The sequence below is a fragment of the Nanorana parkeri genome, unplaced genomic scaffold (assembly GCF_000935625.1).
Source record: "Nanorana parkeri isolate BGI_ZX_2015 unplaced genomic scaffold, ASM93562v1 scaffold1191, whole genome shotgun sequence".
NCBI lineage: Eukaryota > Metazoa > Chordata > Amphibia > Anura > Dicroglossidae > Nanorana > Nanorana parkeri.
This window is the reverse complement of record NW_017307459.1, coordinates 286,428-301,490: the sequence shown is the minus strand read 5'-3', so window position 1 is coordinate 301,490 and position 15,063 is coordinate 286,428. Positions and strand designations below refer to the sequence as shown.

Sequence of the window (15,063 nt, the reverse complement as noted above, 5' to 3'; positions counted from 1 at the left end):
ACATATAAGCATTCTGGCCTGTGCATCAGGGGATGGTGGCGTTTAATATCCCTACCACAGTCACACAAGAATGTACAGTTCTGGGCTGTCAGCAATAATTCAGACATGATGTAGGAACATCTGAAGTGACATTAAGAAGTGCTTACCAATCGCTCTGCAAACGCATCCAACGTGGCATCTGTGATCTGTGTTCATTTGTCAAGATGAAGAAGTTCAGATTAATTGCAGATTATGGCCCCTTGGCCCTGTGACTTATGATGCATCATGCCTCATTAAGATGGAAGGACATGCTTTTCTTATCTTAATTTGTGAGAAATCTCCTCCGGGTTCTGATTTATGTGACGTGTCCTACTTTCTAATGTACAATGCTAAATCCAGATAAACTTTTTTTTACTAGGCCTCAGTTTAACCACTTGGTTAACTGCAATGTCACATTTTATTTCAGTTTATTCAAATGTTGATTTAGAGGTTCTGCTTACAGGGTTTGATTTCCCTAAATATGGGAGACAAAAACCTGAAATGGCCATTTAGCTTATCACGAAGCTTCTCTTGTTCCTTGCCAGCATAGCAGAGATGTTGCTGAATAAGTACAAACTGTCCGTTACAGCCGTGGTGCTCCAGAAATATGCTCTGTTGTAACTTACTGAATGCATTAATGATCTGTTAGACCAGTTATCTGTTCTTGGGTTGATCTTCTTTGGCAAAGTCGTTTTGCATAACTGTCAGTGGCAGGCTCGCAAAGAGGCCCCTTGTGTTGTGCTGGATTTTAAAGTAAAGGCTACCACTGTAAGAGTAAGTGTGTCTTCCCAGTAGACCGTATAGTATATCTGTATTCAGATCAGTTTGTAAAAGAAAACTTTAATGACCCCATTGTCATTAAACCAATTTCCTGTGAGTGAAGGGCATCCTGTGGGTAAATCTTTCCAATGCCCTGCATCAACCAGTACAATGATGCTGAAAACAGTGGTAACTTTAAAGCTGCTCAGAAGCATCATGGGGAACCTGTGTATTGTGTAACTTACCGGACAATCTAAAGAATGACCTTAAAAATATACTGCATGTGAGGCAGCTTTAGGATGACACTGGATGTGGGCTTTTTTTGTATGTTTTGTTTTTCTTTTAATACACCTTTTTAAGGCCCTTTCACACTATCCAATCAGGAGGCGATCCATACAAGCATCCTCTCTTGATCAGAGCGGTTCGCTACCATGTTATCGCTGTGACATCCAGGTCTGTCCAGTTTTTTCCTCCATCTTGCGATGGAGGAAAAAACTTAAATGACCGGACCCATGTCTGTCTATAGGGAATCAGATGTAAACAGACATGTCAACTTACATCAGATTGCCCTGATCCGGCACGATCAGGCCTAGCAAAATGAAGCACTGTTCCGTGTGGGTTTTTTTTTTTCTTTTTGTTTTTTGTTGTTTTTTTTTTCCCCGGACCTGGCCGGAGCCAGGGGCAACCGGATGCAAACTGACATCAGTCTGTTTAGATCCAGCTGATTTTGAAGGAGCCTGCCGTAACATTTTCGAGCGATCAGCCGGCAGCCAGTGAGCTGCCTGCTTTGGTCGGGTATTCTGACAGGTGTCGGCAGCCACTGTATGTAAACAGCAAGGTTTCCTTGATCAACACACTGTTAGTGTTTGATGCAGGAATCTGGTCTATTATTTTTTTGTTCAGCCCGTGGGTTGAATGAAAAAAGTAGATCAGTGTATGGCCAGCCTTACGTGCGTGTGTAAAATGCAGCTTGAGGTATTGCGCCCTCTATTTTACAACAGTGGGTAAAGAGTAAAACCTAGCCTTGAAGCATAACTCTAAAGTCTATACACACGCACGTAAGGCTGGCCATACACTGATCTATTTTTTTTCATTCAACCAAAAAAAGCCTTGAAGCATAACTCAAGTCTATTCTGTCCACCGCCATCTTCTCTGCTGCTTCTTCCAGGTTGCCCATTGCTCATCTTCAGCCCTTCAGTCAGATGATTTTAATGTCTGCATGACTGCTGAAGTTGCATTTGTCTCTGGCACACAGCTCAGTTCTTGATATGACCGATGCTGGGAATGAGCCAATGTACACTGCACTGCATTATGCGCAGTACAGTGTACACAGAGAAATAAAAATTGCTTGTGGGAAGAACAATTATTTTTGGGCAGAAGAGATTTGGCAAAAAGACTTGGCCTCCTTGGAAAGTTTTGTGTGACTTAGCAGTGTCTTTCCTTTTCCACTCTATTGAGATAGTTCTGGTAGCATCTACATTCTGAGGCCACTCCCAGTTAAAAATGGTAACTAGGACAGTTTTTTTAAACATTTCCATTCATTTTCCCTGGCAGCAGTTGGCATGCTGTTGCCAATTAAGGCAAGATCAACCGCTTTCTTGTCCTGTGGTACACATGGGGTTCCTATACAAAATTGCATTTGTTTGGAGATCTACAATATCTCCTGCTATGAACTTTTTGTCCCGGACTCTTTGTGCCTAGTTCCTGTAAATAGACCGTGCTGTACTGCACTTTTTCTTCCAGTGTGTTCTGGTGAAAACTCCATTTTGGATTTGGACAAATAAAAGGGGGTTAATGTCTCTACTCGGGGGCACGCAGACGACTATAAAACCTCTCAGCGGTTCTAACCTTTTTCAGTCTATCCAAAATAAAAATGAACAAAAAAAGTTTGGGTTTTAAATGTTTTGTTGGAGAGATATTTGGGCCTATGCCCACCTTTAAACCAAAAGCCGTTCTTCACAAAATTAGACCATGTCGCAAGGTTGTATACAAAGTACAGATGTACATTGATTTTCCTTTTTTTTAATATGGCTGAAAAGAGCTCTTCATAGGTACCCATGAAGAACTGGAAATCTTCAGAACCAGGGAGAGCATAGGGCAACAAAGGTTTATATTGCCTTATGGGAGATGTAATCTATTAGCGTCCATACAAACCAGTTTCCTAGGTAAAGCTTTGACTTCCAAACAAAGTGCATGTACAGTATTGCTAAAGACTGCTTTTGAATGATTTCACTTTTACCTGTGTGTTCTAAATAAAACAAGCTCTGCTTTATTACAGGGAGGAGCGCACAAAATTTTGGGGCAATGTAACTTGCCGCTTACTGGTAAACAGTGTGTGGATCGTATCATTACAGAGAAGGTAAAACCTTAATTTTACAACTTATATTGCTTTATATTTTCACGTAACCTTTGATTGTATTATCAAAAAAACTCTAGTATGTATTCCTATTACAATGGTGATGTTATGACCAGATAGTGTATGCTGGGACTCCTTTCAAGTCTTTAAAGGAGAACTATGGGGTCAGTGCTTTTCCCCATAGTTCTCCTATGGGTAACGGGAGGACACAAACTAGCAGCGTCCCGTCACCAGCTACAGCTCACGGTATACTGAGACGCAGCAGCCGGGACGGATCCCGACAATACTGTCTGGATCCACACGGCTGCGTGAGTGACAGCTGGCTCTGCCATCCTAGAGGCAGAGCCAGCTGTACCTGCCCCCTCTCCCGTCCGTTCCGCCAGTCAGCGCTGGAGAATCGGGGATGGGGGGGGAATCCATGCATGGAGCCGTGAGTGACAGGATAGAGCGACGGTATGTGTTCGCTCACTTCCCGATCTATTGAGCCGACCTGTGACAGTTTCATTGCCACACGTCGGCTCGAATTATGAGGCTGAGTGATTTTCACTCGCCTCATAGTTCTCTTTTTAAGGTTCTTTTAAATGCCATTAAACATCACTACATAGGTTGGCTTATGGTTGAGCCTCACTGAAGTTCTGCCTTTCTTACCCATCATCAGGCACTCCCACTGTGAGCCAGATTTGTACTCCTAGCTGGTATCTGTCGGCTCTGGGTGAAGAGAGGACATATACAAGTTAACAAAATGGTGTTTTTGTTTATGCAAACCCTGAAAATTAACTTCTCTGCTCCTCAGTGTGTTAAATATACCATTGAAGACTCTTCTATCTGGTTCTTAGTGCAAAAATACCTATTGATCCTGCCAGAATTTGTGTGAGCTTGTAACTTCCTGTTTTTGCCTCAGTTGGAAGTTAGCTAGCATTATTCTCAGCTCCACTTGTGGACTACAAACCACCTCACTCCATGTTATGGAGATCAGGGAAGTTGTTCTGTTTCAAACATACATTCTGTCTAAAGCTGGGTACACATGGATTAAATATGGGGCAATGAAGCAGGAATTGGCCTGAAATTCGATCCATGGGTGGTCCTGTCTGCTCAACAAAAGTTTTAAAAAAATATAAAGGTCCCCACACACCTTACGATAATCGTACGATTGTACGATTATCGTAAGGTGTGTGGAAGCCGTGCGACCTCTACTACTGTAAGGTCGCACGACTTTTAACTTACGGACATGTTCGAAAACGCGCCGAGCATCGTACGACGTTCTGCGGGTTTGTGGCATGTCCGTACGATAACAGCCGTACGGGCCGGTGTGCGCAAGCGCACACTGCCCGTTCGGCATTGCGGTCATCGGAAGCCCGCCCCTCGGGGCGTGGCTTGCGATCATCGCAAGTACGATCTGCCTATGCAAGATAGGCAGATCGTACGTGTTTTTTAAGTACCTTACAACCATCGCAAGACAAAAGTCTTGCGATGGTTGTAAGGTGTGTGCCCAGTCTAACAAGGACTAGAGGCCACCACCTAAAATTGGTAGAGAAAAGATTTATCCACAAAGGGCGTAGGGGATTCTTTTTCAGTTAGAGCGGTTACATTTTGGAACAGTGGCATCTGCAAAGAATATTGCTTCATTCAAAAATCAAATACTGGACCACACAGGGACTCTTATATACACACACAACACACACACACGTTGAACAAAAGTCGATCTAATTACACAGTTACAGTATTTGAATAACTGTGTAATTAGATCGACTTTTGTCGAAGGGACCTAGTAGAATATTGTCTACCAGTGCTTGCAGCCAATAAGCTACAAACATTGACTATTCTGACAGTGCTGGGCTCCACTGTTATACTACAATGTACAGTGTGAGTGGTTTGTTCAGCCATGCTTTTGGCGTGAATAAAGGAATCTTGTCATTTTCGTAACTGTGCACCCAGCTTTAGGGAGACAACACTGCTCCTCTAGAGATATTAAAGAGAGTCAGCATTGTTACCCTAGGACAGGAAGTGTGTTGGCAACATATGAGGAAAATCCCCCCACACCACCACCCTTTCCTGCTGTTAGAAAATGCCCAGTACAGAGAGTAATCGGGTGCTCGTTCATAGAACTAATCTACACTCCTAATTTGTTCAGACTGTAAATCACACAAAACTGCACTCTGATGCCACAAATTCAATAGATTCCCCAACAGGATTCCACTCGGTCCCTCCTGAGGTCTGCTCTGTGCTAACGTGTTTCACCACAAACGGGCTTAATCATAGAAATCTTCTACAATTAAGCCAGTTTATTGTGAAACATACCAGAACGGAGCAGACCTAGCAGGAGGGGGCAGACTGGGCGGTATTTTGTTGGAGGTAAAAAAGTGTTTTTATTGCACTTATGGCATCAAAGTGCGGCTTTTTGGAATTTACAGACAAAGTGTTACTGGCAGAGTGACCAAGTAAAAATAATGGGAATAATGCCAAAAAAAAGAACTAATGCAGCCGCTACATCTAGGAACTGGTAGGCAGCAGCATATGAGATTTTTGTTCTTGGGTTTAGATACGCTTTAAAGAGCATACAACTGAAAATAAATGTATTGTATCCCCTGGAAAATGTCCTAAGATCGTTGTGGTATATAATCAATCACACTGATATGGTTGGGTGCCCTTTTCCATCTGCTGCCTTTCCAGATAAATCTGGTGATTGCCCTAAGGGTAAGACAGGCTGGCTAATCACATACAAGGAGCAGGAAGTAAATTATGATTCTTATCTGTCTTGGTGCAAAGTGAGCCTGTTGTAATTTAATCACTATAGTGTACATAAATGTACCTGTCACTTATACTTAATGGAGGCAGCCACTTCATGGGTGTAACCACTATTCACTTCAGCCATCCATTAGTTCTTCATGAGCAAGGTTAGCTCTAGGAAATTGACAGGCTCCATGCTTTATTTGTCCACTCTACAAAATGCAATATAATGGAAGCCATGTGTGGAGCAGGCAGTAGCCCTGGCAACTCTGGGATGTCAATTTAATTCTACAGTGGATGGTCAATCAAACAAAGGTATGGCTGGATTTGATTTCGTAAAGGATATCTACAGTTGTAATCAAAATTATTCAACCCCCATTGCAAATCAGGTGTATTGGCAACATTTACAGGCTGTTTGCAATAAACCAAACAAAAGCTACTGAGTTAGGTCAAAACAGCGAATGTGTCAAGTGGTTTCCCCAAATTCAACAGATCATTTAACTTTTAATGATCTAAAGTCTCAAAATGATTTAACCCACTTCATGGCAAGCATCTTTAGTACTTGGTGGACCCTTTTGCTGTTATGACCTGCTGTAAACAGGATGCATAGCCAGACACCAGTTTCTTGCAGCATTCCTGAGGATTCTTAGCCCATTCCTCATGAGCAATGGCCTCCAGTTCACTAATATTCTTGGGTTTGCGTGCTAAAATTGCCTTCAAATCCAACCAGAGATTTTCTATGGGATTCAAGTCGGGTGACTGGGGGCCATTGTAGAATCTTCCAGAACTTCTACTGCAACCAAGCCTTGGTGGAATTTGAGGTATGCTTGGGGTACTGTAAACTGTCCTGTTGGAAGGTCCAATGACACTCAAGCTTCAGCTTCCTCACAAACAGCATGACTTTTTCTTCTACGATTTCCTGATGCTGCCCAAAAACAAAAAAATTATATATTGTAGCTCACCAGTTGTGGTGGCTGCATTTGTTTTAGGCTAAGAACACTTTCTACAAGTAGAAGAAAAAAAAAACTGGTTATCTAAGAAGGGATATGCCGACAGAGTATTTGGGCATGTACTTGTAAGCGCCCAAATGCTCCTGATTCTTATCCTGATACCAGAACTTCCCGTATCAGGAAGCCAAGCGGCAAGTCATTACTGTCGCTTGGCTTCATGATTGGCCGAAAAACCAGCTCCATGCTCCCTCACTCGCTGTCTGGCTTTCTGATTGGCCAGAAAGTTGTCTCCATGCTTCCTAGTCACCTGGTGATGAGGGAGCATAGAGCCAGTCTTCTGGCTGATGATAAAGCCGGGCAGCGAGTCATTACATGCAACCCGGCACCCTTAATGGGACTTCCAGTATCGGCGAGTACCGAAAAAAATCGGTGTTGGATACTGAAAAACTGGTATTGGTGCATGCCTACGAAAAATAATTCCTGTGCCCTTGCAACTTCCTGTGGTCTGAACTTAAATCTCAAACGATTTTATCAGTTTTCCCATGTACCTTCTTTGAACTCCAAGAGAACACCTCCCTGTGTAATGAAGAGTGGAGGCATTCGTAGTCGACATTGTTGCCAACATTGCTTATTCATAGATGCAGTACAGTGAGTGATCGTTGTCATCCTAGAACAGGAAGTGTTTCTGGCAGGGTCACCAGGTGAAAATAAAGAAAAAATTAATGCAGCCACTACATTTAGATTTCAAATCTTCCTAGTGTAGAAAGGTTGGAATTTGTGTACATTTTATTTTGCCGCCTGTGACCCCCATTTTGGATGATTTCTCCTGTTTTCCTGTCTATTTAGAAACATTGGAGGGAATTTATCAAAACTGGAGCAGACAAAATCTGGAGCAGATGTGCATGGCAACCAATTGGCTTCTCTCTTCAGTTCAGTTAAGATTTAAAAATGAGAGAAGCTGGTTGCTAAGCACAGCTGCTCCAGATTTTTCGCTTCATTGTGTCTACTGCAAGCCCTTAACTATGACCTACCTTCAAGAATTTCTACATCTCTTCTAAAGAGTCCTCAACATTTAACTCCTTCCCCAACACTAAATGCTTAAACTTTACCCTGTCCATTAATATTTAACCCTCTGCCAGTACTTGCTGTGTGCCCCATAACGAGCCCTTAAATGGACCCTGCCACCATACCAAAACCAAAAAAAACAACCCTTTTTCTTTTGGATGGTGTGTTTTAATCTTTAATGTCTTAAAGAACACTGGGCACTGCTATGCGACAATTCCGACTGTGTTGGATAGCATGTTCCCTGACGCTCTGTGGTTTGTCCTGCTGACTACTGGACATGGTGATGTAGGAGTCAGCAGGGGGAACCATGATGCCAAGCAGGGGACAAATTGTACATGTGATGGATAGCAGTGGCGCCTGGAGCTCTTTAAGGTGCAATGTTAAAGCTGAACTGCCTATGTTGTGGGGCTTTCCCCACACTGCAAGGGTTAAATGCTCACTTTAGCTAGGTTATCATTTAGAAATCAGTTTTTAACACCCCCCGGCAGCCAGTGCTCTCCTCTTACTCTGGTGCTCCGGCGTGTGGCTGGGCCCCTGGCGCCTTAGTGTGCCGTGTGGGACTGTTTCTGCATTGTTCATAATGAATTCTAAGTGTGAAGAGAAGTAGCTGTGATACCGGTCGCAGGACAGAAGGATAAGGCAAGTAAACCTGCAATTAAAGGTACCCCAGACAGAACAAGCATTTAACATGCACAGTATGAGGGTAGGCCCACTGCAAGGGTGGTTTCTAATGTCTTTCCCAGAGCTGATTCTTTTACAGGGTGCTACTTTATCTTTTATACCAAGCCAACTGGATCATTTTAACAAGTTTGGGGGTTTGCTGTTCTAGGGGGAGGCTAATGCTAACCTAATTTCAAAATTAAGTGCTAAAATTAACCCCATTCTGCCAGCCGCTCCTCTCATTCAAATCTGGGAGCACCTGTGTCACCAGCACGTCCATGCTGAAAGTGGAGAGCCGGTATAATCTGTTTTACCATTATAATGTTCAATCTAATGTCAGGAATTTATCTCTATGCTGTATGTGTACTACACTTGATTGTTTTCATGATCTTGTTTAAATGTCTGCTGTGTAAACCGTTCTGCTACTTAACGATTATGTCATCGTGTCATGATAAATGACATGTTAAAGTTCATATCGCCAGTATCCAAACTGAAGTTAAAACTCAATTCAGTATTTGATCAGCGAAGGTGTTACAAAGTAGGTTTTATGTCGGTATGCGTTTCTCTAAGAGCTGTAAGCTTATTTGTGTGCTGATGCCAGATTGTCTAAAGATATGCCTATACTTTAAATCTGCCATATTTACCTTCAACCCGCTTATGATGTAATGTGTGAATATTGCTTCAGTGTTAGGAGTAAGCCAGGCTATCCTCTGCATGCTAATGCCTTTATCCAGACTCGTATAGATGGTTATCTTGATATTGAGTCGGGTCTTGGCCGAATGAACAGGTAGAATTCCTGAAATCCTGGCTATTTTTTTCCTGACATTTTTCAATCCGATACTGAGCTACATTTTATGTCTATGCTTATGTAATAGGCAGTCTTTGATGTGGACAAGAAGAACGGGCTAACGTTGATTGAGATCGGTGAAGGTCTTACTGTAGACGACATCAAGAAATGCACAGGCAGCGACTTTAATGTGAGTGCTTGGTATTTAAACATCCTTCACCCTCATCTGCATTTTTATGCAGACTTGCTAAGTGATCAATTTGGGTTAAGATTATGAAATTTTGCAATTATCTGAATAGGTGTGTCTTGGTTGACTCGGTGCCAGCAACCCTAAACGTGTGTCTGTACAGTTCATGCCTTCAGTATTTGAAAGCTGGCACAACAGAAATGTACTATAGGTCCGTGCTGAAGAAGCAACAGTGTTTTCAAACATTATATAAAAAAGCATCCCTTTAAACAGTCCTCCTTCCTGCCAGTTCCTGCTTGCCAATTTTTAGTTACCCTGGGAGAGAGTTTGTGTTTTTTGTTTTGGTTTTGATATATACACCGATCAGACATATAACATTATGACCACCTGCCTAATAGTGAGTAGGTCCCTCTTTTGCCACCAAAGCAGCCCTGACCCATTTATGCATGATTCGACTAGACCTCTGAAAAGATATGCTGTGGTATTTGGCACCAAGTTAGTAGAGCTGCATTTTTGGGAGTTGCTCTGACCCAGTCGCCTAGCCATTAGAATTTGGCCCTTGTCAGTCGCTCAAATCCTTAAGCTTGCCAATTTATTTATTTTTTGTGCTTCCAACACCAACTCAAGGGGCAAAATATTCACTTGCTGCCTAATTTAACCCACCCACTTCGAGATGCCATTGTAATGAAATAATCCATTTTCTTCACTTGACCTGTCAGGGCTTATATTATGACTGATCGGTGTAACTTCATATGCGGTGTGTCCCGTGTCTACCCTTGATTAGTCGTGTACAGAACTCAAAGGACAGCAGTAGGAAGAAAAAGGTGTAAAGATTTGTAAATTTGCTTGATATGTTTGGATGAAAACCTTTTGTCTGAGGGCACCGCTCCCATTTTGTTAAGCCGAAAAGAAACTTATTAAAAAGTATGATAAAAATAAAACTTTTATTCAAAGGTATTAAACTTGTAGGCACAATATAAGTCTTCTTATTAAATAAAACAGAAGGTAAACAAATGTCAAACTAAAATAGTCTATAAAAATAAAGTGTCAGGTTATCATGCCGATCCCTTTTTTTAAGTAAGTGCATCTAGAAAAGAAAAATTAAAAACAGAACACAAAACCCGGACTACGTGTAAAATTAATGAATTACTATATCCCCGAATATATGAAAAATGTACATAACAATGTGTTTGAGAATGTGCGGCGGCCATGTTGGCTACCGGTGCGTTCTGCGAATGCGTTCCACCATTTTGGAGGTGGGGAGCATGACGTCACATGACACCGTGCGTGGCGTCAGGTGATGTCACACGCCGATATAGGCGACGCCATCTTGGTGTATACCTAGATATACACCAAGATGGCGGCGCCCAACACGTGCGGTGTCATATCACGTCATGCGCCCCGCCTCCAGAACACGCCAATGGCTGAATCCAAAATAGCATAATGTGTTTTGTTTGATGAAACGAATGAAAACGTTTTTAGTTTTCGTTCATTCATGAGGAGGGAGCACTGTCATGTCGGATGGTCAGCGGTGAGGAGGAGCCGCCCCGAGGACGAGCTGTGTCGGCCGCCTGGCGCCCTTGTTGCCATGGCTCCCTGTGCGGCCGCACAGCTCGCACACCCCAAAGGCCCTGGGTCTGTGAGGCAATCCTGACCTTAGCAGGTGATGTTGAAAGACCTCTGTCAAGTTAATTCCAAGATATAAACCTTTAGCCGGTAGACTAGTGTTCTCCTGACTAGATATAATTCATAAGCTGAGTTTAAAATCGCCCTGTAAGAGCTGTGAATGTATGTAGACCAAAAGGGTTAGCAGAAAATTGGCCATAAGTGTCGATACAGACAGGGGCGTATCTGCCACGAGGCAAACAAGGCATTTGCCTTGAGCGGCACTTTCCAGAGAGCGGCCGCCCCCGAACCAGTGATACGGAACCTCACCTGCCAGGCTGAGCGCAGACCACACAGATAAGGAAGCCCATCAGCAATAAGTGTATGGCACACCGAGGACCCTGACACCGCCTCCTTCTTCTTCCATTATACACTGTCCCCCTCCTCCATCCCCCCTGCACACGGAGCCCAGCCGGGAGAAGTCAGCGGCAGCAGCTGTAGCTAAGTGCCTGCACAAAGAGCCTGCAACATGGGGAGCTTTAAACTTCGGGTCCCGTGTGTGGACACTGTCTTTGGGGCAGACCTGCCATTTAAGCTTTGACTGAATGCTTGGTAGAGAGCACAAAGGAGCCGATCTGCAATGATCTGTGCAAGGCTGGCCTGGTAGGTGGTTTAGATCAGTCCTAATCTGCTGCCATGGGAAAGTTATGTGTGTACACTTTGAATCATTATTAATCTTTGTCCCAGATTGCCTCACAACCTGGCAACTGAGTACTCTGCGAATGGATCCTGCCCTGTAGCAATTTCTCCTTGTCTTTTCTCTGAAAATCCCATAAAGTAAGGATAAGGCTCCATTCACATATTGCGTTTGCTATTCCTGCACAGTTTTCCGTGCGGAAGACCGCGATGCAAACGCAATATGTTGAATAACAACACGGATTCCGCTTGTTTGCAGCCATTATTTAGCCGCGAATCACATTCCAGGCGGCTTCCTGCGTTCAGGGGCAGGAGGGGGTATGGCGGTACATTGAAGTCAATGGCACAGCTGCCACGCCCCCGCCCGCAGTGCGATCGCCCTCATCCGAACGTGTGGCACATAAATGCCTGTATTTTTTCTGACTGCACCGGACCATAACGCAGGCATTGATGTGCCATGCGCTTGGGTGCAGGCGTTCACACTGCGGTTGGGGGGCGTGGCTGCTGTGCCAATGACTCAATGCACTGTCACGCCCCCTCCCACCTCTGAATGCAAGGAGCCAGTTGGGATGCGATCCAGTGCGTTCCGGCACCAAATTGGGCCGGAACACACTGTGGTGTGAACTAGCCCTCAATATGGTTTGGTTTTTTTACTATGTGAGCCCAGATTCTATGTGAAAGGAACATCTGCCATTATCAGAAAAATAAATAATCCTTACCCAAATCCACCAATGAGCTCAACCTCCTCTCTGATGCTGGCAGAAGTGATACAGCGCGCAACTGTTACTGTTTAAACAGGCGCTCGCTGTATCCAGCTAATAGCACAACCTGTCAGGTTGGAAACAGCATGCACACTATATCCAGCGTCTGACAGGTTGAGCATAATGTCCTAAACCGGAAGGGGTGGGGCAAATTTCGATTGGGGGCACCTGAGTTTAGTCTTGCCTGGGGCAGCACAAAACCTAAATACACCACTGGAAACGGACACAAGGTGGCAATTGAGCACCAGAAAATGATTCCACTCTTTAGTCTGCTTCCCACAATTTGCTTATTTTTATATTTTAGTTCTAGCAAATGGCAAGTCATCCCAAAATAAATGTTGGCACCTGACTGGCACTTACAGAAATATTTGTTTTAGAAATTCCAGTGGTATGTAACAAAGTTCCTCTGGTGCTTTCATGTTAACTGCCCTACTTTTCCCTGCCTGTGTATTAAAACATTCTTTCTTGTAGTCTGTGGCAGACATATTAAGCTGGAAGCAGGCACAGCACATTAGTAAAGCCAGGGTGGTATTTTCCATAAGTGACTTGCCCTCCAAGTCTCTTGCGAACAAACCATATACATATGTGGTTTGCAACTGAACTATGTATGGAAAGTTTTATCCCTAAAGTCACTACGATGACCATACTGAATGGTGTAGATTGTGGGTGCACATCTTTCTCCAGTTAGGATCCAAAATAGTAAGGGGATGTGGTCTTACAATTGAAGTTCATTTATATGGACTGAAAAAAACATTTGGCTTCCCCAGTCAATGCCTTGGTCACATTAAGGAAAGCAAGCAAGTGACTTTAGGAATATAACAAGTATGAAGGTTGAGCATCTCCTGATTCTTTAAATTAGAGGATATATTGAGTGTGTTGACTTTTCCTATGTCTAATGTACAATATCTTTTTACTCCTAAAGGTTTCACCAGACCTTAAACCTTTGCAGCAGATCAGTGATTAGGATTCATGGAGTCTTCCTGGTCAGTAACCAAATGGAACAACATTTGCTAATGGCAATCCTAGAGGAATGTATATCAAGGACTCTTTTCTATCATCACAGATGAATCGTTACAGGGATCGAGGGGGGCTTTATCATTTAATAAAACTTTTTGATGAGAAATGTGTATTTGTGCTTTGTTCAATGCTTGAGATTGGTCCCACAAGCCGTATGTTTTGAGTGGTTTCTACTTCAAAATATTCTGCATAAAAAAATTCTGTGGATGATTGTATAAAATTACACTTCTCCTCTTCCCTGCAACACTGGTGAGGTGGAAGTGATGTGGATCATTCTCTTAACACCTTATGATGGATGTTACCAAACATAATAAATGCAAACCATCGCACAAGCCTCTGGACCTTGCATAACAGGATGCTACTAGTATTGTATGATTTGCATAACATGTTAATCCAGTGACCTGCAGTCCTCTGAAGAATCCAGGGGGGAGTTATTTTTCATACAAAACTCCATGCAAACGGCTGAATGCAAGGTTGAAATCTTTGTGTGAACTATTTTCCCAGCCAAATTGTTGATTCTTCACTTTGGTGATTTCTTACACACTTGGCATTCTGCATTTTCAGCAGGGTGAAACCACTTTCTCTATTAGGCCTCATTAGGAGATGGGCAGCAGCCTGCATTGTCCTTTGAGAAGTAATCCCTGATGAACTGCCGTGCCCCTACCATGGCCAAGCTATTAGCAAGTGGTTGCGGAGCGCTTCCTTTCACCTCTGTGGTCACACTTTGCAGGTAGTACCGCCTTTAAAGGGTACAGACCACCAAACAAGTGACAGGGCAGACTGTTTCCTGAATTTGAAGAGTTTTTTGACTCTGCATCCCCAGCATACATTCCCTCCTCACAGTTTTTGTTTGTTTTTTTTTTGGGCTGAATTTGTCCACAAATGTGCTGATGTGACCTGAGGAGAGGAGCAAAAAATTGTTTACAATTTGTAAGGCCCTGTTTACACCGGGGTGTGTCGTCACGATTTTTTCCCCACGGTGAAATGCATGCAAATCAAAATCCCACGTATTTCTATGGGGGCCGTTCACGCAAATGCGCTTACCGTGTTGTAAAGTAGTCGCCGCCCCAAGCTCACTCCAGTCCTTCCTTCTAGAGGGTGGCTACGTTTGTTCCCCATGGTCTCGGTGTATGTTGTAAAGTAGTCACCGCTCCAAGATCACTCCTGTGATGGACTTCAATCTCATTTTTAGTTTACTAATTTGTATTGAGATTGTAGTCCATCACGGGAGTGAGCTTGGAGCAGTGACTACTTTACAACACACACAGGGACCATGGGGGACAAAAGTAGCCCCCCTCCTGAAGGAAGGACAGTGTCGGTATGAATTCTGAGATGATTTGAGGATCTACAGCCGAGTGATGCATAGATGAGCTACGTTTTTTTAAATAGTTCAGGTACTTGAGTACGTTAAGATTTAAAGTTTAGTGTCACTTTAAATATAAAGCAGTAGTAGCATCTTCCATATTTTGTCATCG

The 15,063-nt window shown here is 43.3% G+C and overlaps 1 protein-coding gene across 1 annotated transcript in view; it reads left to right on the top strand.

Annotated features, from left to right (window-relative positions):
* Positions 1-13,588, top strand: part of OXCT1 (3-oxoacid CoA-transferase 1) — a 106,223-nt gene extending 92,635 nt beyond the window's left edge. Inside the window, exons 15-17 of the mRNA XM_018568456.1 lie at positions 3,056-3,136; positions 9,411-9,512; positions 13,494-13,588. Coding sequence (XP_018423958.1) covers positions 3,056-3,136; positions 9,411-9,512; positions 13,494-13,535 — 225 coding nt within the window. The 3' untranslated portion in view covers positions 13,536-13,588. The remainder of the gene's footprint in view (positions 1-3,055; positions 3,137-9,410; positions 9,513-13,493) is intronic.
* Positions 13,589-15,063: the final 1,475 nt, after the last annotated feature.